At 32.9% G+C, this 25,112-nt stretch overlaps 2 protein-coding genes across 2 annotated transcripts in view; both read right to left on the minus strand.

Moving 5' to 3' along the window:
- LOC149478543 (uncharacterized) overlaps window positions 1-6,802 on the minus strand; it is a 33,897-nt gene extending 27,095 nt beyond the window's left edge. Inside the window, exon 1 of the mRNA XM_089709300.1 lies at window positions 6,411-6,802. Coding sequence (XP_089565426.1) covers window positions 6,411-6,469 — 59 coding nt within the window. The 5' untranslated portion in view covers window positions 6,470-6,802. The remainder of the gene's footprint in view (window positions 1-6,410) is intronic.
- Window positions 6,803-16,563: 9,761 nt separating this feature from the next.
- LOC149478544 (G protein-activated inward rectifier potassium channel 3-like) lies at window positions 16,564-23,843 on the minus strand. The gene is made up of 9 exons (XM_089709229.1): window positions 23,156-23,843; window positions 22,038-22,170; window positions 21,389-21,577; window positions 20,983-21,054; window positions 20,245-20,352; window positions 19,358-19,464; window positions 18,826-18,978; window positions 17,667-17,786; window positions 16,564-17,277 (listed from the first exon to the last, which is right to left on the minus strand). The coding sequence occupies exons 1-9, from the start codon at window positions 23,689-23,691 to the stop codon at window positions 16,956-16,958; spliced, it is 1,740 nt and encodes a 579-aa protein (XP_089565355.1). The 5' UTR covers window positions 23,692-23,843; the 3' UTR covers window positions 16,564-16,955.
- Between the last annotated feature and the right edge of the window lie 1,269 nt (window positions 23,844-25,112).

The following is a 25,112-nucleotide window of genomic DNA, read 5'->3' on the forward strand; positions in this document are numbered from 1 at the left end:
CTAAAACTTTCCCCTTGAATCACTATCTATTAAATCAAAACACTTCAAAATCCGTTGCGCAGTTTTAAATATTTAAGCATACATAGGGACGCATGGACAGCGATAGCGACTTTGATTTATAGTTTTTACTTTTTATTTAGTGATGATATTATGATGTTACGAAAACTCAACAATTTAGAATTTCCAGTATTTAATAAAAATTATAATACCTAAGAAAATTGTATAATAATATTAGCTAGAATCCTGACACTAGTTAAAAAAGAAGCTGAACATATTTGGCTACTTCTATTTCTATTAGGTACAGTAAAGCAAGATACTAGATAACGAAATCTCGCAGACAAATAGCTATTTAATAGGTCCATTCATTTAGATACGATGCCATGGACAAGGGTAAAAAGGAATAAGGGTAGGAAGGAAATGTTACTATACTATATTTACTATATTGCACGCCTCATAAGCGAAGCGTTGAGGTGGGTACTACTGTCACTTCGCGCAAAACATCTGATTTTTCAAACTTAAAATGTCTTTATGTATCATACATTGCACTTGTAAGATAATACATACACACACATATTAAGAAAAAACACTATTTTTAACGTTCATGATATTTTTGATGTCATTTTTGTTATTTAAACTAGTTAAAAAACAGTTTAAAAAAGTTCTGTCTTGGACGTCCGTGTGTCTGTATGTGCGGAGGATTTTCTTGTTAACACGATAGCGACCGAAATACCTACTTTACTAATCGAGTCTTTTTTTTTCTCTTACGCTTGAGTATGCTCAGGAATAGAACCCTTTCATTTTTCAGGGTCTGATTCGATTTAATTGTTATTAAATAAACAAAAATAATAATTAATAAATAATTATTAAAAAAAATTATGAGGCGTGCACTTTTGGATTTTCCAAATTATTTTTATATTACAAAGCTAAAGAGTTTGTTTGTTTAAATGCGCTAATCTTAAGAATCACTGGTCCGATTTGAAAAATTCTTTCGGTGTTAGATAGCCCATTTATCGAGGAAGGCTATAGGTTATTATCATCTCGCTAAGGCCAATAGGAGTGAAGCACTGCGGGTAAAACCGCGGAGTACATCTAGTAAATAATTTTACTACCTATTTATCTATATTTAATATCTAAAACACAATGTTAAAGAACGCCCCATTGGGCTATAGGTACCATTTTATACTATGGCTATACCACAGTATTACAATATAGGAAAAAATATGGTAATACTGTGGCTCTACGCAGTTTGTATTCGTAGATTATAGTACTACTTATAGTAAGCATACATTGGATTAACCCGGTTTAACCCAGATAGAAGACTCAAATAGAGAATGTATATTCATTTCTAAATAATAATTTGTTTTCATAATGTATTATGTCTATTCCTTCACAGTTAAAAAATAGAGTAAAAAGTTTGTAAAGTTGTTTAATATAGAAAGAAAGATCTGGATCACAATTTCTACTTTCGATTTTTTATTTGGAAGAATGACGGTGAGACTTGTATTAATTTATTTTCACAGAATGTTTAAGAAAAATTACAATCTATACTTAATATTATAAGGCTGACGAGTTTGTTTATTTGACCGGGCTAATCTCAGGAACTACTGGTCCGATTTGATAAATTCTTTCGGTGTTAGATAGCCCATTTATCGAGAAAAACTATAGGGCATAGGCTTTAATATATTATCATGACGTTAAGACCAACAGGAGCGGAGCAATGTGGATAAAATCGCGGGGCAAAGCTAGTTTTTTAATATTGTGGGTCTGTAATATACCCAGATTGCGCATGATCGGTACAACCTCGCTTCCCACATACTAAGGCCCTGTATATCTAACTTCGTATTACTATACGGATGTTAATTGTCTCAGTATTTATATATATGCCTTTGTATATGATAGTAAAGGTATAAGGTTTCAGTACAGGTTTGCGAAGGTCAGGTCTATTGTTTTTATCGCTTGCTAATCTCAACATGATAAACCTCTGTGTTCTATTTAAACCGGTAATAAGTATCTTTAAAAATCTTTAACGATATAACATTTTAAATTTACCTACTTGAAAACTGGGCCTATAAAAATGTTGTGCTAGTTACAGGTTTTGGAAAAAATTAATAAATCATTTATTGACATAATAATCGTCATTTGGGTCATTATAAGCTCATCTTTGTTCCCAAAGCAGGAATCCATAGAGCCCTGTCAGATGTAAGTTTTTGTTCTTTGGATATGCCGTAATACATACTTTATTTTGTCAACAGACTTTGAAAAAAGAGAAGGTTCTTAATTTGACTGTATTATTTTTACTTATAAATTTTAAAGAATAGAAACAATTGATCTCGAGGCGGGATTAGAACATGCGTTTTCCGCCAAATTATTATTATTATTTTTTTTTTCGGATTAATACCTTAGGACTTGCAAGTTGCAACTCGGTGAACTGATTTTAATAATTCTTCTCTTATTTGAAAGCTAGTGATGTTCCAGTTGGTTCTATTTAAATTACTCAGTTTTGAGTTTTGACCATTCGAACACGGTTTAATTTTTTTTCTGCACGTCCATATCTACTCCTGACATTAATTACTGACTCAACTGCCCATAGCTGCTATTCTAATACAAATCTCATTTTCCTGACCTACGTAACCACAACAAAGGTCACTAAACTGCACTAGTAAACAATATGATGCTGCAGAGATAACCATCGAGATAACGCGGAAGAAAAACAAAGGAATGAGTAATTGATTTGTACTGAAGACTTGAAAGGTCAGCAGGAGATGGGACTTATGTTTAGTGGCTTTAGCCTGCGGTTTTGCTTGCGTCAATATAACTATCACTACCTTTATAATATTATGTGCTATAAGTCACTTTCAATAGTCACTCATTACATAATTTAAAGAAAGTCCTCCGTGTGCGTCTGTCTGTATGTATGTGATAAACTCAATAAATACTGCATCGATTTTAATTATATTTTTAGCAATGGATAGTTGTGGTTCTCGAGATTTTAGTACTTATATAAGTTTTTAACAACGCAGGCAAAGTTTTGAATGGAAACCTATTATGTGCAGGAAGAATTTGCTTATCTAGACTATAATAATATAATCTATTTCTGTGTCAAATTCCATGAAAGCGTGATTACTCGTTATGACATGAAAGGGAAACAAACATACATCCATTCACACAAACTTTCAAACTCTTCAGCTTTATAATATTAGTATAGATAGGTAGAAAAGTTAATTGTAATTGACTCTACTCTGTCTAGTCTTTCTAATGTCAAATCTATTTAGAGTTTATAACATTGTCAATATTGTTATTTAAAAATTATATTACTTAGGGGTTTATGTAAGTCATATTTTAAATCGGATGCCTTGGCTGATCATCAAGTGTTATCAATATACAGCCAAAAATACTGACCTTAGTAACTTCGTTTAGGAAGGTAAAAAAACTAAAGCAATTAAATAGATATCTAAATACCTAGTTATATAAAAGATTTTCAAGTTAATTATTGTTTTTTAAGCATATTATGTAGATTATAGAGTTATCGTCTATTTTTTTGGCTCTAGTGTTATTTAACTACTAGCTGTACCGCGCGGTTTCACCCGCATTGCTCCGTTCCTGTTGGTCTTAGCGTGATAATATATAGCCTATAGACTTCCTCGATAAATGAGCTATCACACTGAAAGAATTTTTCAAATCGGACCAATAGTTCTTGAGATTAGTGCGTTCAAACAAACAAACAAACTCTTCAGCTTTATAATATTAGTAGAGATTTACGATAATCTTACGATTATTAATAGGATCCAGTATATTACCAAATTATTGTTTTCTTTCTGAATTTAATGAATTCTAATAATTATTGAGGGATGAAATTTTGAGCTTTGACCTAGCCTTATATATGGCCATGTATAGAGTTAATTCCTCTTGGTATACACAACAAAAAGCGGCCATAACTCATAACTCTATGGACTATGACGTAACTCATCTCAATATAGTACTATTTTTAGATCAGTATTATTCCATATAAACCAAAACTAAACGATGACGTCACAGGGCAAAGCACTTACCGTAATTAAGGAAATATTGGCAGGCCTGAAAGAACTAAATATAACATTTCTTTGTTACCGAAAAGAGAGCGGAAGTTTTTATTATAAATATGCTGTATTTGTATGTTTTTTGTATTTTATTTTAAGGAACAAACTACGTAAAATTGAGTGTGTCTTCCTAACTGAAGATATCAACAAAAAAAGTTTTAAAATTGACAAAATGTAAGTCAGTAATACATAAAAAAATAATCTCATTCTAACTTTATCGATGTATGAATGTAGTTAAAGAATAAAGATTGTTACATTTCTTACACATAATATACTTAAGTATTTTATTTATAAGATGCACCTTTTTTAAGATTCGCGATATAATAATTAGTGTCAAAAATAAAAACTTTCACTCTATATGTAGCTCTAGCAAATTTTTTCTTCACATAATATTTTCATTATTTCTTGCGTTCTCATAACGAAAGAATCGTCAATCGACAAATTATTGAAAACAGACAGACATACAAACTCTTACATTAAAATTATATGTAACTTTTACCTTAAACGACAATGTTTTATTAGTAACATGAATTTTTTAAAAAATCCGTATCTCAACTCTATTAATTGTACACAGTGTACCCTAACCTTTATTTTACCAAATCGTATACAATCGTATACAAAGCATATTATTAAATATGTACACTAAATACGTAATATTTATAAATAATAGGAAGTACGGAAGAGAAACGATTGACATTGAATGATATACTATATTTACACGTCTCACCTAAATATTATGCTTGCAACACAAATATTGTACTTACTCGGATTTCATTATTAATAGATGATTAATTTTAGCGTAAAGAATAAAGAGTATTTCTATTATTCATGTTAATCTTACGGATTCTTAATTTTTTTTTAAATAACTTAATTAATTATTCTGTCTACATCTTCTTATACATATATAAAATTCTCGTGTCACAATGTTAGTCTGCATACTCCTCCGAAACAGGTGGACCGATTCTCATGAAATTTTCTGTGCATATCGGGTAAGTCTGAGAATCGGCCAAAATCTATTTTTCATATGTACCACTGGCGAAGCCGGGGCGGGCCGCTAGTTATTTTATAACTTTTGATATGACAAAATATCACGAATACCAACTTCGATAATTTACGTATTTTGTGCTTGTATATATGTATAACTAGCGGTCCGCCCCGGCTTCGCCCGTGGTACATATTTACGTTTTCTCTACATAAAAACCATCCTCGTACTTCAAGGAATATAATAAAAAAAGAATTATCGAAATCGGTTCAGCCGTTCTCGAGTTATGCGCTTACCAACACATTTTGCGATTCATTTTTATATATAAGATTATGTACCTATTTAAAATGTTTTCCTTCAAAAATAACTTCATTAAAAATCTTTTTCATATGCCTGTTTATATTTATAAATAATACTAGCGGTCCGCCCCGGCTTCGCCCGTGGTACATATGAAAAATAGATGTTGGCCGATTCTCAGACTTACCCGATATGCACAGAAAATTTCATGAGAATCGGTCCACCCGTTTCGGAGGAGTATGCAGACTAACATTGTGACACGAGAATTTTATATATGTATAAGATTTATTATATGTAGGTCAGTAATAAAAAAATCTCTTAAATATGTTAAAAGTTCGTTCATCTAAAATTCTACAAACATTAATTAAAAACTAAACATTATTGTTTACATTCCGATAAAATACATTCGTTGTAAACGCAAATATTTATTTATTCTTGTTTTTTTAACATAAATCTGATTTCGGAGTAATAATTGTTTTTATTTTATTAGTATGATAAGGTATTTCTTTGTTTTTATTATTTTAGATTTCTAAGAATATAATACCTATATATGCGTGAAATACGGTTTCCATTCTGTTTCCTTGAAAAACCATTTCAATAAATTAATTTATCTCTCTTCACTACATAGTATAAAACAAAGTCGCTTTCTCTGTCCCTATGTCCCTTTGTATGCTTAAATCTTTAAATTTAGATGTGGTTTTTTTAATAGATAGAGTGATTCAAAAGGAAGGTTTTAGTATATAATTTATTGGGTTTTAGACAAAGCGGGCGAAGCCGCGGGTGGTAAGCTAGTATATAATATTTTACTGTATTAAATTTATTTATACGTAGGTACGTGGTTAATGTAGATGGGCAATATATTTAAAAGTAGATAAGCTAATAGTAATATCACTTACCTTATCGTAATGCATTTTATAATTAAGTACTTAAAAAAATCTATATACATTATACAGTATACAGATATAATTTACCTTATAAAATAAAAATTTAATTTAATCTTAAAGTTAATCTTTAATCTTTTAATAATGAATCTTTTACTCTTAATATTACCTTACCTTTCATCGTCACATCGCACAGCGTAGCGCGCCAAAATTAAAAACAACAAAAACTTCATTTTAAATGTCACTATGAAAAGGGCAGCCGCTTATAAATAGTCTTTTCCACCATGATAGTCTGTTATTTTATTATTTTCTATCTAAATAATTCAATAATCAACCTCACTGTAAATTGAATATTATTTCAAATTATTTCAAAAACGTTCCAATCATTTTTTTTTAATTAACAAGGCAATGGCTTTTGTTGTAACAAAAAGAAAAAAAATAAGATCACAGCCACGATTCATTCATAAAATTCGAAAATTAAAAAATGATTTTGTCAATGCGCGCGTAATTTCCCGCCAAATGTGAAATGATGTTCACGCTCGATGCGTTCAGTAACCACGGTTGGTCGCGACTCTAGACGCGACAGCACACAACGATATTAAATACTTCAGTCTGGTTTAAGGCTTGCGGCCACTGACAGCATAAAGCATGTTTAAAGATTTATCAAAAAAATTATTTTAACTTAAAATTATTTGTTTATTGTTATCTCATTTTATCATAGCTCTTTTGTTTCTTATTTTCCCTTTAGAATAACTTTGCTTTGTAATAAAGAATAATTTCTACTTTGTTTCCAAAAATACTAGGAATATAATTTTTTCTTAAAGAAATTGCTGAAAAAATTATTGATAATTATTTGTATTATAAAGCTGAAGAGTTTGTTTGTTTGTTTGAACGCACTAATCTCGGGAACTACTGGTCCGATTTGAAAAATTCTTTCGGTGTTAGATAGCCCATTTATCGAGGAAGGCTATAATATATCATCACCCTAAGACTAACAGGGTCGGAGCAATGCGGGTGAAACCGCGGGGAACAGCTAGTTTTCTACAAAGTTGTAGTTTTCGTGAAAATTGCTATAGCCGAAAAACTCGTTCAGGATTACAAGTAAAATAATACAGTCTTTAAAATAAATGTATATCTTGATACTGGACACTAACCCTTACCTTGAGAACCTATAACTAAATAAGATCATTGTTTACAAGAACAAACGCGGTATGAATGAATAAATATTAATGAATAAAAGGAACGATTTGAATCTTTCTCTGTAAGGAATACATTGTCAGAGTATAAAATAATTGTTATGTACACACAATATTTACTATCCGTAACATAATAGATAATACTACTATTATTTACTCTGTGCCATTATAATTCTGGCACATGGTAAAATGAATTTTCATGAAAAAAAAAACATATTATGGGAATCGGTAGAAATAAGCGCGAATATTTTTTTAACCGTGTTATACAAGTGTTACTTGTGTCATTTTTATTATTTTAAAAATGAATTGAAGCAATTCGAATTTCGAATTGATCGATAAAACATGCACAAAACTAAGTAATTTTTTCTTATACAACAAGGAGTTAAATATAACAAAAATTACTACAATTCTGTAAGTTTAAATCCGGTATAATCATTATATTATTGAAAGAAATGTGTCTATTTAAATAAATAAATATAAAACACAACAGAACAGGTCTGAAATAATTATAATATGCATTGATGAATTATTGTTTGGAAAATCGAATTTTATCGCCTACAAAAACACTCTTTTGCAAATGTGACATTTTTAATGTAGTTACTCAATCAAACAGACAAGAAATCTCATCTCTTATGGTAATATTTCTCAATACGATTAAAGTGTAATCAACCCATTTCTTAATAAGTAAACAGCAATGTGTAATATAAGCAAATTCCATTTGTAACTTAATGTTTGAAGATCGTAAATTTAAATCCTCTTTATGGTGCCTTAATTTCAAAATACATTATTGTTTTGACACCTTTTCTAATCTGTGGAAATGTTTTTCTCGTGGTGGTTGATTTGTTATCAGTTTATTGTTTTATAATGCTTGCTATGATTTGGAATCCTTTTAAATAAAAAGTTTATACTTTTGCACGCCTCATAAGCGAAGCGTTGAGGTGGGTACTACTGTCACTTCGCGCAAAACATCTGATTTTTCCTGAGGATTTTTCAAACTTAAAATGTCTTTATGTATCATACATTGCACTTGTAAGATAATACATACACACACATATTAAGAAAAAACACTATTTTTAACGTTCATGATATTTTTGATGTCATTTTTGTTATTTAAACTAGTTAAAAAACAGTTTAAAAAAGTTCTGTCTTGGACGTCCGTGTGTCTGTATGTGCGGATCCTTTTTCTTGTTAACACGATAGCGACCGAAATACTTTACTAATCGAGTCTTTTTTTTTCTCTTACGCTTGAGTATGCTCAGGAATAGAACCCTTTCATTTTTCAGGGTCTGATTCGATGTGGTTTAATTGTTATTAAATAAACAAAAATAATAATTAATAAATATTTATTAAAAAAAAATTATGAGGCGTGCACTTTTGGATTTTCCAAATTATTTCTGTTTTTATAGACGTTTCCATATTGAAGATTCTAATATAATACCTATGTGTTATACTGCATTGAGATGAAAGATGGATTCGACAAATCTATATTGTACATGACTGAAAAAATATGAATTAAACAGTTATTCTGCTTTTCCATCCCATATAAAAATCGATACAGCTCCTCTATAATTTGAAAAATGATTTCACATGGCATTATTATTACGAGATTTCCTTTTCTAATACGGATTTAGTTTGAAATAAGAAATATGGGTTTGGATTATTACAAAAATACAATTTTATAAAGCTACTAGCGATCCGCCCCGGCTTCGCCCGTGGTACATATGAAAAATAGATGTTGGCCGATTCTCAGACTTACCCGATATGCACAGAAAATTTCATGAGAATCGGTCCACCCGTTTCGGAGGAGTATGCAGACTAACATTGTGACACGAGAATTTTATATATAAGACTAGCTGTGCCTCGAGGTTTCACCCGCATTGCTCCGTTCCTATTGGTCTTAGCGATGATAGCCTATAGCCTTCCTCGATAAATGGGCTATCTAACACCGCAATAATTTTTCAAATCGGACCAGTAGTTCCCGAGATTAGCGCGTTCAAACAAACGAACTCTCCAGCAGTATAGATACAGAACACATTCGCATTAACAAGGTAAAACAGCTAATAGTTGATAATTGTGGTATAATTTAACGTCATTGCTCCTCATGACGATCGTTGATGTGTTTCCGATGATCTTGCATAACCATTTAATATCTAAGCTTATGTAATGAGGAAGGATGTTATGTTACTAGCCAACGATACTTACCTGTTTCGATAAAAATATGACTAAGTTTCCACTTTGGTATAAATCGTAATTATCCATAAGTACCTACTAACTAGATTTCCGCCCGCGGCTTCGCCCGCGTTTGCAAAGGAAAACCCGCATAGTTCCCGTTCCCGTGGGATTTCCGGCATAAAAACTATCCTATGTGTTAATCCAAGTTACCCTCTATATGTGTGCTAAATTTCATTGTAATCGGTTCAGTAGTTTTTACGTGAAAGAGTAACAAACATCCATACATCCATACATCCATACATCCTTACAAACTTTCGCCTTTATAATAGTAAGTACTAATATTATAAATGCGAAAGTAACTCTGTCTGTCTGTCTGTTACTCAATCACGCCTTAACTACCTACTGAACCAATTTGCATGAAATTTGGTATAGAGATATTTTGATATCCGAGATAGGACATAGGCTACTTTTTATCCCGGGAAGGTTTTATCCCGGAAATCCCACGGGAACGGGAACTATGCGGGTTTTTCTTTGACTGCGCGGGCGAAGCTGCGGGTGGAAAGCTAGTATGAAATAAATTATTGATTTGCCAGATTAAAGTTATTATTGAATTTTATACATTTTAAAATTAACGTGTAACAATTTTCACAGAAACTTTTGTATCGTAGTATCTCGGGAAGGCAAATAACCCTGAAACACAGAGAAAGCTATAATATAAGAAGTTTGGGGTCTATATTATTTTGTGTAATGTATAGATAGTAAAATACAGATAGATAGATAGATAATTCTTTATTGCACACACACAAGATTTACAATAAACACAGAAAAAGACAAATAAATGCAAGTATATGTACAATTGGCGGCCTTATCGCTAGGCAGCGATCTCTTCCAGACTACCAATATTATAGAATGTTCAATTTTTGTCGTAATTTTTAGCGTATCCAAGCATTGCTATGGATGGTTTTGAATACCTGTTATTTTCATAATACGCAATACCGAATGTAGGTATATTTCATAGCGATACGTGCAGTGGAACACAATTGAGAGTCCTTAAACATAGAAGGTCCAACCAACCACCTATTTAAGTACATACAGATAAACGTGGAAATAATAAAATCAAACGACATAGCATTTAAAAGGTAGATAATAAATTCTGTTAACCTACTTCGAAAAAGGTTAAAAAACAAATAAAGTTGGAAAACTTTACGCCGCTTCTAAATTGAGTTCAATCGAATAAACGATAAGTCAATTCGTTGCAGCTCTAGAATTGATCTGTTTGATTTGCTTTTAATACTACTTCTATATAAAACTAACTACATACCGCGATTTTACCCTATGTTACAAGGTATAGTTGTCTGGTAGAAACCGCTCATGAGCGACTAGACCGCCTACTCTTGTGCTGTTTTTTATGTCTTTCTGTCAACTTCATATGCGTGTACAATAAAGTATTTTTATTTATTTATTTACCTATTAGGTAAATATTATCATCGACCAATACACGTTCCCACTGCTGGGACACGGGCCTCCTATGAGGGTACAGACCATAATCCACCACGCTGGCCAAGTGCGGGCAGATGTCACGCCTTCGAACTTTTGATTCGATGTGTCGATTTCCTCACGATGCTTTCTTTTGAGGAGTGGTGATGTTACAACATGCGCAGATAAATTGAAAAATCACTTAGTATCGACTTATCGATTTGAAGTCGGAAGTCCTGTCCACTGAGCCACCACTGCTCTATGTATATAGCTTGGTAATGGTATTTTTTACATAAGTACGTAGAATCAAGCATGTATGTATATGTATTTGAACCTTTCTCTTGTTTTAAAAGGTAAATTATGTGTATTTTCACCTCTCTCTTGTTTTCGTTTCATCGTGATCGTCTAAAACATTCTTTGACGCGCCTTTTAAGCCACTAAACCCTATTTTAGCACAGTTTACATTACATTTATTTAAAATTCAAGTACCAATTGGTTACACCTTATCAGTTATCACAGGATGAGTGCCGTTTTCCATTCTACCCCTATCTTATCAATAAGTATATGTCTTGAATCTAATTACTTGAGTTAATTCCGGTTGTACATACTTCAGTAAGACATAGTTACGTTTGTAATACAGCTTTTTGTTTGCGGCTTCGCTTGTGTGGAATTTCGACTTATAAATACGATTTGGATGTTTGTTACTCTCTCATGATAAAACTGCTTTGGATGAAACTCTATAGAAGAGTTAGGTAAGTATGTATTTCAAAATAACACATGTGCTATTATAGTTATTGCACCTACATATTTTCATCATTTTAAACCAAATTTAAAGCTATTTAGTCAGTAAATATATCGCAATTAAAAGTATCTGTGCACTAAATTTCCATTTGAGAGAAGTGAGAAAGTTTGTTTGTTTGTTTCAACGCGCTAATCTCAGGAACCACGGCATAGGTTTGAACAATAATATGTGTTGTTAGATAGTCCATTAGTCGAGACAGGCTATATATGGCTACGCTTAGACCAATAGGAGCGAAGAAATGCGGATAAAACCGCGGGGCAAAGGCTAGTAGTAGATATAATTGTATGACTGGCCAAAAAAATAAGTATGCAAAGTAAAAATATATTTTTGGCATGTTATAAATAACAAATTTCACTTATTTATTATTGTTATCAATGTAAACCAGCTGAAAGTCGTTAAACACATGCGCTTTGTTGGAGATCCGTGAATTATTTTGTTTGTTTGTTCATGTTATTTTACGTACACTCAAAACATTCGATTTATTTTGAATGAAAACAAGTCTTTTCTCAGGACTTTCTTATCGATATATTTACGAATTATATATTTTTCAGAGTTAAGTATATTTAATATTTATTATGATTATTATATCGTTGTCCCCGCTCCCGCATCACAATGCGGATTTGTCGAATGAATATTTCATCGTTATATGTGCGAGGAACAAAGGTGAGAGCTGAATTAATTATAATGTATCTAAAATAATATTTTTAACATACATTTACAGAATTAAAAACAATTTTTTTTAATTTGATAAACTAAATGATTTAATAAGTGAATATAATCTTAATTTTGTTTTACTCATATTTATTTAAAATTATATTTTAAATTCCAAATAAGTACTGTAGTAGTTTCTACATATAAATACGTACAATCCAGCAAAAAAAAACCTTTTTAAATTAATAAAGATTCCTACCGAACCAATAACAAATACAATTATTTCATAATTCCGCATTAGTTAAAGCTTTTCAAAAAGGAAAAGCTTTAACTAATGCGGAGAGTAAATTCAAGGCCGCCGAAATAAAAATTCCTTTATTTATAAATAATGTCGATAAGACTACCTCGCTTTCAGACATATCAAACTATATTAAGGATAAAACGCAAGTGGACGTAAACATTGAAGCAATAAAAATGAGACAGGAAAAGGAATATAATGCTTATAAAGTATTTGTGCCTAGGCACAAACTGGAGTTATTTTTGGATAATACTCTATGGCCTGAAGGCATTTCGTTTCGCCGTTTTGTACACTTCAGACGCAGACTACACGATACAGATAAGTTATATAATAAGAACCAAAATGGCCAGCAATAGCGCATCAACACTACAATGTAAATTTATTACTTTTAACTGTAAGTCGGCTATACGCTCCGTGGATTATATTAGGCAATTATGCCAACAGGCCGACTTATTAGCTCTGCAGGAAACGTGGCTATTTCCGCATGACTTGCAGTTCCTGGGGAGTATAAACAGCGACTACGGGTTTACTGGAACGTCAGCCGTCGATACCTCGGCTGGTATCATAAGAGGAAGGCCTCACGGTGGAGTGGGGTTACTGTGGCGTAAAAGTGCGTTTAAGGCGGTGTCTGTAATTCAGTGTAATAGTGTGCGGCTAGCCGCAATAAGTGTTCAGGTGTATGACAGATCATTTCTAGTGTTTTCAGTGTATATGCCCGTTGATAACAGTGAGAACTTACCTGATTTTACAGAATGCTTAAGTGAAATAAGTGCTATTATTGACAGTACAAATATCGCCTCTGTTTTTATTTTAGGAGACTTTAATGCACACCCACACACACTATTTGGTAGGGAATTATTAAAATTTTGTCAAGATCAAAAATGGGTGTGCGCTGATATTTTAAAATTAGGTATTATGTCTGACACGTTTACATTTGTTAGTGAAGCACACGGAACTACACGATGGCTCGATCATTGCGTGGTGACCGAGGCCGCTTGGCGTTCTGTTTCTGATGTTAATGTTCATTACAATTCCACATGGTCTGATCATCTACCTCTTGAGATTAATTGTAACATTAATGTACTGCAACCCGAGTCTAGTGTTAATTATTTATCTAGCCTAAGCAAGGTGTTGTGGGGTGATCGTAATAGTAGTCAAATAAATCATTACCACAGCATATGTCAATCGCACTTTAAGAATGTTAATTTGCCAACAGAATTGAGTGATTGTCATGATAAAATGTGTAAAGATAGACAACACATGCTAATTATAGATAAAATGTATTCTAGTATTATAAGTATTATGTCAGAAGCCGCGGTGACTAGTCATATCTGTACATATGGCCGTCGTAGGAAGCGAGTGGTTGGCTGGAACAAACATGTACATCCTCTGCATCGAAAAGCCCGTTTTTTCTTTAAAGAATGGTTGGTCTGTGGCCGGCCAAATACCGGAATTATCTACAATAACATGGCTGAATCACGTAGAGAGTTTAAGAAAAAACTTAAATGGTGTCAAAAGAACGAGCAGATGATGAAAATGGATGTTCTGGCCACGCTACACGCTAAAAAAGATTTCAAAAATTTCTGGAAACATACTAACAAGTTGAACCATAGAGCAGGAATTCCTCTCAGTGTCGGTGACGCTACTGACGCCACGAGCATAGCAAACTTGTTTAGGGATCATTTTAGAGTTGAACCGTTAAGCCGGCATGGGCTGGTGTCCAACACTGAGATCAAACCACCTGTTTGTAATCCGGTCCAAATCACGGCGATAGAAGTGAAATCAGTAATCAAAAACATGGTTAAGGGTAAATCCCCCGGACATGACGGTCTCAGTGTTGAGCATCTGCTCAATGCTGGCTCTCACTTGCCGCGGATTTTAGCTATGTTTTTCACACTTTGCATTCGGCACTCATATCTTCCAAAAGATTGTATAAAAACTGTGGTCGTGCCCATACTTAAGAATAAAACCGGTGACTCTTCGGAAAAGTCTAACTATAGACCGATCTCGTTGGCCACGATATTGGCGAAAGTGTTGGACGGTTTGCTGGACAGATATTTATGCAAACATCTTAAGTTGGACGAGGCACAGTTTGGATTTAGAGCCGGTTCGTCAACCGAAACTGCTATTTTTTGTCTTAAGCAAACTGTCCAATACTACACAAAGAGGAAAACCCCCGTATATGCCTGTTTTCTGGACCTGTCAAAGGCCTTCGAGATGGTGTCGTATGATCTCCTTTGGCAGAAGTTAAGGAATAAAACGGAGCTTCCAGAAGAGTTAATTGGTCTTTTTGAGTATTGGTATGGCCACCAGATTAATGCGGTGAAGTGGAATAACGTGTTCTCTGAACCGTACGGGTTGGAGTGCGGAGTGAGACAGGGGGGGTTGACGTCTCCTCGGCTCTTTAACCTTTATGTGGATGAGCTGATTGGGGGGCTCAATAGAACTGGTGTCGGCTGCTCGATTGACGGTAAATTTGTCAACAATTTAAGTTACGCGGACGACATGGTTTTGTTGGCTCCCTCAATCAGTGCGTTACGAAAACTTTTAGAAAAGTGTGAAGAATTTGCCGTGGCCCACGGGCTCAGATATAATGTTAAGAAGAGTAACCTTTTAGTGTTTCAATCTCGTGGTTTTAGAGTTGACACAGTACCGCCGGTGTTTCTCGACCATACACCATTACAGAGGGTCTCTCAATACAAGTATCTGGGCCACTGGGTCACGGATGAACTCGTGGATGACGCCGACATTGAGAGGGAGAGGAGGGCACTGGCCGTCAGGGGTAACATGCTGGCCCGTAGGTTTGCACGCTGCTCTCGCGAAGTCAAGGTGAGTCTATTTAAAGCATTTTGCCAATCCTTTTACACGTGCAGCCTATGGGTTAGTTACACCCAGAGGGCGATCAATACCCTCCGGGTTCAGTATAACAATATTTTTAGGATGTTGCTGGGGTTGCCGAGATACTGCAGTGCGTCAGGAATGTTTGCGGAGGCGCGCACTGACGGATTCCACGCAATCATGCGAAAAAGAGCGGCATCCATGATGCGCCGTGTCCGGCAATCGTCCAGCAGCATCCTAGCTGTATTCGTGGACAGATGGGATACCAATGTCTTGAGACATTGGATCAAAATCCATGTCTCAAGCAGCTTGTGATATAAGATTGTTTTTAATATTAGATAGAATTGTAATACTAACATAGTTTTTAAGGCCAATTACTAACAATTATATGGATACTTTATCTGAAATAAATGAAATAAATAAATAAATAAATAATAACATTAACATTAAGCGAATCTCCATGTGTGGCCTAGTTTTCGGTCTCCTACTGATAATGTAAATCATTTTAGACTAAGATCATTGATCTCTTTAATTATTATAATACACCATGTTGTGGTGTTTTTAAGTTATTGTAAAAATAACATGTAATAAATATACTGCTAGTATAAATGTTTAAAATACTTCGCGTCAAAATAATACAATTTGATTGTTTCAGGGATATAATTTCACATTATAAGAATGTGAATATTTTTCAGGACTGACTCCGCGCTATTAAAAAATATAATGAATAAATAGAGACTGAAATAGGAAACAACAAATTAAAATTATATCTATGAAATTTTTATATTTGTATATTTAAATAATAAAAAGCTTGTAAATGCAAATCATAAAAAATACATTCCAAAAATGCACTCCTCGTAGATAATGCTAAAAAGGATGTTCATATCGGTTAATAAACATAAACATGCAAAAAATACGTAATTTTTTAAATTTATAATACAAGTATTATTTCAGGTGATTGTATGTACTTAGGTTTAAAAAAATCTAAGTACATGATATAAATTCGATTATCATTTAAAATTGTGGAAGGCCGTTGATAACAAAATAAACAAACTAATATTTACTTATATATATGCGCCTTTTTGTGAGGAGATATTGTAAATCATTTAAGACAAAGATCATTGTATACTGGCCAAACTATAATATCGTATTATCGATTACTGAAGAAAACATAAGGTCACAATTATAAGGAAAATTAATTGTATTTGTCAATTAGGTTCAAAGATTCAATTCATAATTTATATTTCTTTCATAATTGTCATAACATAAAATTAATACAAAAAAAATCACGACTCCACCCCACTCCTGTCCTGTCTTTTTGGGTAGAACCGTTTAAAATTCCACCCATAACTCCTCTGCGTGCCAGTTCTATTCAACGAAGGGCTTGACGTCACAGATTCCCCAGTTTTTGACAGAATAGAATCTTCTCTATTCAACGATATTATCGTCGGGGACACAGAAAGGTCTGGAGTCGACAGAATTTGTTCTGACTTCATGTCTTCTTCGAATTCTTTTAGTCTACTTGCGCTGCAGAGCGGTGTTTCTACTTGCTCTACTGTGTTCAGGTTTTCTGTGTCGATGATGTACGCTTCATCTTTTTTTGAGTATCTGAAATTGTTATTTTACTATGTAATAACTGAAAAGTTTGTGGGATACTAACTCTGTGTAAAACGATTGTGATTCGAATGGAGAGAATTATTGAAACATATTATTATAAACAAATTATTCTCATTGATTCTCACGATTTACGAATAGTTAAAATTATAGGTTGGTTTTTAATTAGTTGTCGAATTTCTACAGTACCTACTTATGTGTTTTGCTTACTTTGAGACTAAATAGCGCTGTGTACCTATCAAACAAAAAACAGTAGAATTCACACTGAGTAGGTATCTAAGTTCACAACCGAGTAAATTATAGTATCTAGATAATTATTATAAGTACCAAAAAGTGATATTTATTATATTTAACATAACTATTTATTTCTATTTTCCACTTACTTCAAAATGTTTTTGAAGCGATATCCCCAAATGATTTCCTTCGACAAGTACGACGTTCGGCTTTGCGTGACTGTTCCCATGCTCTTTGACGATCCAGTCAAACATACAACTATCTCGAACCTAATATAGAAATATTATATTTATTAATAGATATGAAGTTCATACAAAATGAAATAAATTCTTTGACAAAATAAAGGAAAAAATTTTTCATGCCCTAAAAGTAATCGAAAAAACAAAAAATCGATAAACAACCTTTTCTTAACGGAATAAGTAGATGATCAGGCTTACGTGTCCAGCTTGACATTATTACAGGGAATTGAACCCAGGAATTTATTCTCACAGGGAATTGAACCTAGGACTTATTGTGTACATCTAGTCATAACCAGGGCCGGATTTAGAGGTCCAGAGGCCTCGGGCCAACAAAGGAGTGGAGGCCCCCTCGCCCCAAATTATTTTCCAAATAAAATGAACAATTTTTCTCAGTCGAGTTTTTCAATAAATAATTTATTGTGAAACAAAGTAGATTCTCTTAGTATTTAACAAACGCATATAAATATAATCGGAAATATGAATTATATGATATCTGAACGCCGTACAAAAATCATGGAGACAAGGGGAGAAAATCTCTACCTGAACCTTCGAATTCTCATCTGCACTCAGGTGGACAGCTTACAAGTGACGTCATAGTGCTGAATCTTATTATTTTATGCTCTTATATCATTCTAGATAGGTCAGGTGGTGGGTCAAATGACCCATAATTTTTTCAACATGGGCCTGTAGTCTAATCTTGTTGAAGTGAAACTTCTTTATCGGGATTGGAAAAAAATTTAGTGTAACATTTTTTCGTTACGCGTGACATTTTTCCGTTACGCGCCATCTTTTTCTTATCCCTACCACGCGTGATTCGACGTATTTCTGTAAAGTTGCATATAGTAAATTATTTTTTGAAAAATTAGGTCATAAAGAAGTTTCACTTCTTACGTGTGTACACGCACACATTTTTTAATTTTTGTTACGCATATTTATCGTTTTGACAACCTGACACACAGTACCTGCTTAGCGTGATAACAAATTCCACGCCCAATAATGTACAGTTTAGCCGCATTTTTGAACAGTTTTACCATTAATACATTCACTAAAATACCTATAATAATTTTACCTATAATCCATCATATCTTGTGCTGACAGATCATACAATGGACTCTCATGGTCTATCTCGTGAACAACTACGATTGGCCAGAGGAGGAAGGACGTCGCTTCTTTTAGTTTCAACTGGTGAATGTAGTTTGGTACTAACTCGCCTTCTAGTGTTCTGAAATGAAATAAGAGATAAATATTTTTAATTTATATTAATATTTAATGTGAATTATCTGAAGATTGAAGCTCCTGTTCTTTTAGTCTAGTAATGTAATAATACTAGACAATAAACATTATTGGTTCTTCATATACATTCGACCAACAAGTCACAAATCAAAGAAACGAAATATCATAAACTAAAAATCTTTCTCCGAGAATCACTCCCTCAATTGCTGAAAATTTAATAGAAAACGATGCAGTAATTTATGAGTTTATTGCGAAATGACAGACTGACGCAGTAAAACACTTTAATTGATCGTAGGTAGGTATGTAATTAGTGACACATATTCAAAGTTTCTTTATTTTCAACATGTACTTTATAACTGATATCTCACCTAATAGGTTTCAATAAATAAGCAGTGATGGAGCTGCCAATTAAGTGCACGTTCATCAGATCCCATACACGAAACTGTAAGCACATTTTCCCGTCTCGAAGACAAACCTACAAATAAAATATATTAAAATTAGTAAAATTTTTGTATATAAGAAAGTTATTGATAATTAAATAGTTTTTTTCGTTAGTCAGAACATTACAAATTGTTCAAAAATCAAATATCATGTAATACAATAAAATTAAAAAAATCGGTATTAGATAATTTCAACATACAGCAGAAAAGTTTGTTTGTTTCGATGTACGACCTTATCTCAGAAACTACTATTTTGAATTGAAAATATTTGAAAATATATTTTGATATTAGATAGTCCGCTACGAAAACTAGTGGGGTAGCTATGAAAAATATTCCAAAAGCGAGAAAAAATATTTCATTTGACGGCAGACGAAAGTATCTATGTACCTACAGATAATCGCTACTATAGTAACATTTTAAATGCGAAAGTAACTCTGTCTGTCTATCTGTCTGTTACGTTTTCCCGCTTAAACCTCTCAAGTCTCAACCGATTTTGATGAAATTTGGCACAGACAATCTTTAGACCCTGAGAATTGAGAAAGAATATAAGCTACCGTTTATTGCGAAATATGTACCACGGACGAAGCCGGGGTGGACCGCTAGTGTAATATAAAAGACGTGTGTCACTCGGGGACTGCCGCGCGGCCGCGGTAAAGCCCGTAAATTGCATGCTATGCCTTCAAGCCACACCTCCGAGCCCGTCGGAGTGGGGAGCGTGAGGTTTTTTCGTTACGGAATTTCTCGATTCGGTCCCCGCGCTCAAGGCCCGCGATAGAAGCTATGCAATACTTAATAAATATAAAATTAAAACTTACCGTAGCCTTCTTACTAAATCCAACAGAAGACACATGTTTATTTGGCCGCACAAGCTTCGTAAACAATAAACTAGTTAATCCTCCGGATAGAGCTGTTCCTGCCACAATCTGGATATAAAAGATAATTATATTATTAATAATCCACAAAATACACGTTTGTAAACAATGGCTGCTTTTTCATCACTAATGTGCGAGGAAATTGTTTGAATATAACCAATAGTATCGCTTCAAAAGCGAAACACTTCAAACTTCAAACTAAATGAAGCGATACTATTGGTTCTTACAAACACATTCCTCGTTACACATCCTCGCACATTATTGGTGTAACAGCACCCTTGTACTTAAAATATATCTTCTAGATATTTTACCAACACAACATTCGATGTTAAAAACGGCACACTAACGCACACACGAATGGACGTCAAATCCTTTTTATATTTTACTATATTGTTTTTACGTTAAAATATTATTTCTGCTATAGTGAATATTAGATAACACTAACAAATATGGATGTGACCACAGATGTGTGACCTTGAAACTAACGGATCTGATACGAAAACAGTGGTGTAAAGATGATTTCAAATTTGAATGTGGAATATTATTTTTTTTAATCTTTTGTTTTTTATTATGGTCTATAAAAGACAATTTCACGTTTATGGTCATAATTTTTAAATCTTTATTACATTGTTACTTGTAATGTTATAATTTAAAATTATAATGAAATAAACAAATTCTCACCTCTAGAACCATAACAATGATCGCTTCAGGACATTCTTCGTTGGGAAACCGAACTCCATATCCTATTGTCATCTATAAGAAAATAAAATAATTTTTGTAGTTTAAGAAAAAATAGCTTATGTTAATTATATTGGTTTGTAAATGAAATTTTTTATTTATTTAATTATTCTAAAATAGATATAGGACTCGTCGAATATTAAGGATTGTTATAAAATGCAAATTCTTTGTTTCTATATTGTATTAAATTGTACACCATTGCTTATTTAAAATTAAAAATTGGTAAACAGAGTTTAATTTATTTAATATAAAAAAATCGTATTAATTAACTAAAGAAAAAAAAAACATAACTACTTTTTTTTTTAAATAAAAAATTGGCAACATTCGATTACAGACGCGAACAAATTACCTGAGTCTCTACAGCCATCATGAGCATACCGGCAAACGACGAAGTACCGGTCACACAGTGCTCCTTTCCATCACCAATATCCTCCTGATATGATGCTGATACCACATACCAGATGCTGGCAAAGAGCATCCAGAATAAGAAGTGGGCACACACCATTAGGAGTATGAGGTATCGCCATTTACTGTTTATCTAAAATGTATTTAAAATTGTGATGGGATTATTGTATTGTTGTGTGATTGTGTGTCTGTTGTGAATAGAATGATGTAGTAATTTATGTGATTCACACATTTTAGAAACCTCTGGTTTGTTTATTTTAATATATTTGGTTTTATCTTTAGATTAGAAATTTAAGCCATACGTTTATTTGTACATATTTAAATGTTAAAAATACTTATGTAATGACGATTCGAAAGTGCTACTAAATAGTAGTCTAATTGAATAAATGAATGTTTGAGTTTGAGTTTGAGTTTGAGTTTGATAGGGGCAACTTTTCATGCAGTAATAGAAATAGGTAAAGATAAGATTTTTATTTGTGAAGCATCTTAAATGCTTTACATTTTTTATTATTTTTCTTTTATTAATCAGAAAACTAAAGTATGTTATTCCAAAAGGACGCTAAGACAAGTGTATAAACAAAAAATTAACTTACAACTGTATTCACAATATCTCTAAAATATTTCATCGACTTTGCGGGTATATTGCTCCTAATGGGAACGTTTTCCTCCCCACCCTTATACACCACCCTTCTAGAACGAATCTGTCTACCGATGCCGTGTTGACGTCTGAAAATAATTACATAAAACAATATCATAGTAAAAATCTAAAACGACTAAAAACGTATTTTGAAGTGAAATTTCTTTCGAATGTCGAACGTCGCATCATGACAATACCGTCACGTCATGGAGCAACTTCTTGTCAAATAACAGACTTTATAATAATAGACTCTATAAACCGATAAGATTTAGGGAAAACAAATTGTAAGCATCAATTATTTTAAGAAACATGAAACACTTGGAAACCTCATCTACTTCGCAAAAAAACGTTATTCGATATCTTATCAGCAGATAAAATGAAGTTATGATTCAATATCTGAAGGGTATCGAATTTCTGTGAGATCTCTTTGTATTTATTAATTAGATATCTATATAATATGTTACTCACGTGTTTATTAAGTATTCATTGTATAATCACTACTATATTCTATGACTTAAAGTTCAATTTACAATGACAATATTAAACCTAAAAGATTTTAGTATATTTTCTTTATTAGTTGAACTAGCTTTCCGCCTGCGGCTTCGCCCGCGTTTTAAAAAAAAAACCCGCATAGTTCCCGTTCCCGTGGGATTTCCGGGATAAAACCTAGCCTATGTCACTCAGAAATGATGTAGCTTTCCAACAGTGAAAGAATTTTTCAAATCTGCCAAGTAGTTTCGGAGCCTATTCAATTCATACAAACAAACAAACAAACAAAAAATCAAACCTTTCCTCTTTATAATATTTGTATAGATGTATAGATAAATTCATTTAGTTTTATAATTTCCATTTCTATAGTAAGCAACAGTTTAAGGCTCAAATTCGTTTCATATATTATCAAGTCTCAACAACCAGACATACATAAACCTATTATAATCTAGTATTTTTACACACTTATCAATTAAGGTTTATAAAAACTCGTTACAACCTCTCCAATTTTATTTTAACTGACGTCCCAAAACACCACACAGGTCTTTTTAGCGTCTTTTTTAATTTGTCGAACATATAACCTACCTCCGTTTCTTCCCAGTTTTCTTTCGACTAGTATACGGTGTAGCATATCCAAAAGTCGTCGGTTCATTGTACGTGCTATCATTAAACGTGTCTGCTCGTTCTATACTATCATACGTATCATTGGGAGAATTAGATCCTACCAAAGGCTGCGTTGAAGCATCAGAAATGTTCCTCTTTTCAGACGATTTCGGACTTTCTGTATCAACATCTATAGTCATTATAATACCATCGTCAGTATGTTCATCCTCACTAGACTGAGAATATATGTGTTCGCCATCAAAATGTATAGGTACTTTTGTATCAACGTTAGTTGTTATATTTGGAAAAGCTATTTCCTTCCCTTCTACGTATGTCTGCGATATTCTGAATTGTTTCTTCATCTCTTCATTGGTGTAAACTTCTGTGTGAGCCATTCTTGGTATTTCTATGGATGAGCGACCAGATCCACTACCTATAGCTTCGGAGTAGCTTAGCGATCTTTCTAGCGCCCTGTTTCTGCTACCACGTCTCTCGCTTTCATAATTGTTATTTGCCATTTTATTTCACTTATTTTTGTCACTTTAAGTCTATTTAATCTAACATTTAAAACACTACATGATTTTGCAATAAATTAATCTAATTCTACTATAATAAAACTATTTACGACTATAAAATGATTATCACTTCTATTTAGTTCGACGTTGATTTTCACAATATATTCTCAGTATATTTTCGAATACTGGTTTTTATCTCGTCAAGATAATATGTCGCACCTTAGAGATAAGGAATACCTATATCAGTATTAGATATATTTACAACAATAACACAGGCTCGGAATATAGGTCGTGCGTTCACATTTATTTGCTTAACTTCAAGGCTCGCGAAATGGCGGAAAATTATACAACTAAGAAATAATTTATGAATAAGGAAATTATGAAATACTTATATTGCAAAATATATAAAGTATCTATTATATCTTGCAGCTCGTTCTTTTATTTTCATAGATAGGTACCTACATGGTTTAGATAATATTTTGATATGCAGTCGATATGTAATCGTATCAGTTATTAGGAAGTACCTAGCAAAATATTGACATGGAACCTTAAATAATATTACGAACATACCTACGGCATTTACAATCGACTTAAAAGGTTATATATATTAATGTAAGATATTGTTTCCTTTTTTTCTACTTATCACAAGCCTTCGAAAAGTGCAATGGGGAATATTCATGTTTTTCTTTTTTGTCTTTAATTAATAGTTAACTATTTTATAACGTAGAAAAAAATATTAATTGGCTTCAAAATACTCTAGATATTTTTAAAAATGAAATTTAAAACTTTTAAAAAATTTAAGCAGTTCAAACGCCGCCATATTGCGAGCGCTTTGCGTGACGTCACATGACACGTCCAGTGGGTGTTTACCTTAGTGTTTACTGTGGAGTGATGAATACAATGTCGTGTCAGATGACGTCGGAAGTTTGAATTTCGCTCCCTTATTTTGCACTTTTTGAATATTATTTTAGAGGTTTATATAATCTTATCTTTATATATAAAAATGAATCGCAAAATGTGTTGCTAAGCGCATAACTCGAGAACGGCTGAACCGATTTCGATAATTCTTTTTTTATTATATTCCTTGAAGTACGAGGATGGTTCTTATGTAGAGAAAACGTAAACATGTACCACGGGCGAAGCCGGGGCGGACCGCTAGTAAGTAAATAAAAAAAAATCCTTTTCATTATAATATTACGATAATAAGCATTCGAGAAAAAAATATTTTAGGCCATTTCAAATTTTATGCATATTCCCTATTATTATAATAATTACAACAACAGGTTACTAACAAGAGTGGCGAGCGATGCTGCTTTCGCACGCATCGGTACACAGAATCTCAGAAATTGGGTTCCGTTCACTATGCAAAAGACATGCATCCTTAATGCAGCGGAATACTAAAGGCATTATACCCAATACAAATA

The sequence above is a fragment of the Colias philodice genome, chromosome 22, assembly GCF_061535455.1.
Source record: "Colias philodice isolate Cphi_HAF_F1 chromosome 22, ilColPhil1 Martin Lab GWU primary, whole genome shotgun sequence".
In the NCBI taxonomy this organism is placed as follows: domain Eukaryota; kingdom Metazoa; phylum Arthropoda; class Insecta; order Lepidoptera; family Pieridae; genus Colias; species Colias philodice.

Coding starts and splice junctions, on each gene's coding strand:
- LOC149478544 (XM_089709229.1), bottom strand. CDS start 23,691: ATGGCAAATAACAATTATGAAAGCGAGAGACGTGGTAGCAGAAACAGG. Junction 20,353..20,982: donor TCATTGTTATGGTTCTAGAG/GTGAGAATTTGT, acceptor TTTTATATCCAG/ATTGTGGCAGGAACAGCTCT. Junction 17,278..17,666: donor CGCTTCAAAAACATTTTGAA/GTAAGTGGAAAA, acceptor TAACAATTTCAG/ATACTCAAAAAAAGATGAAG.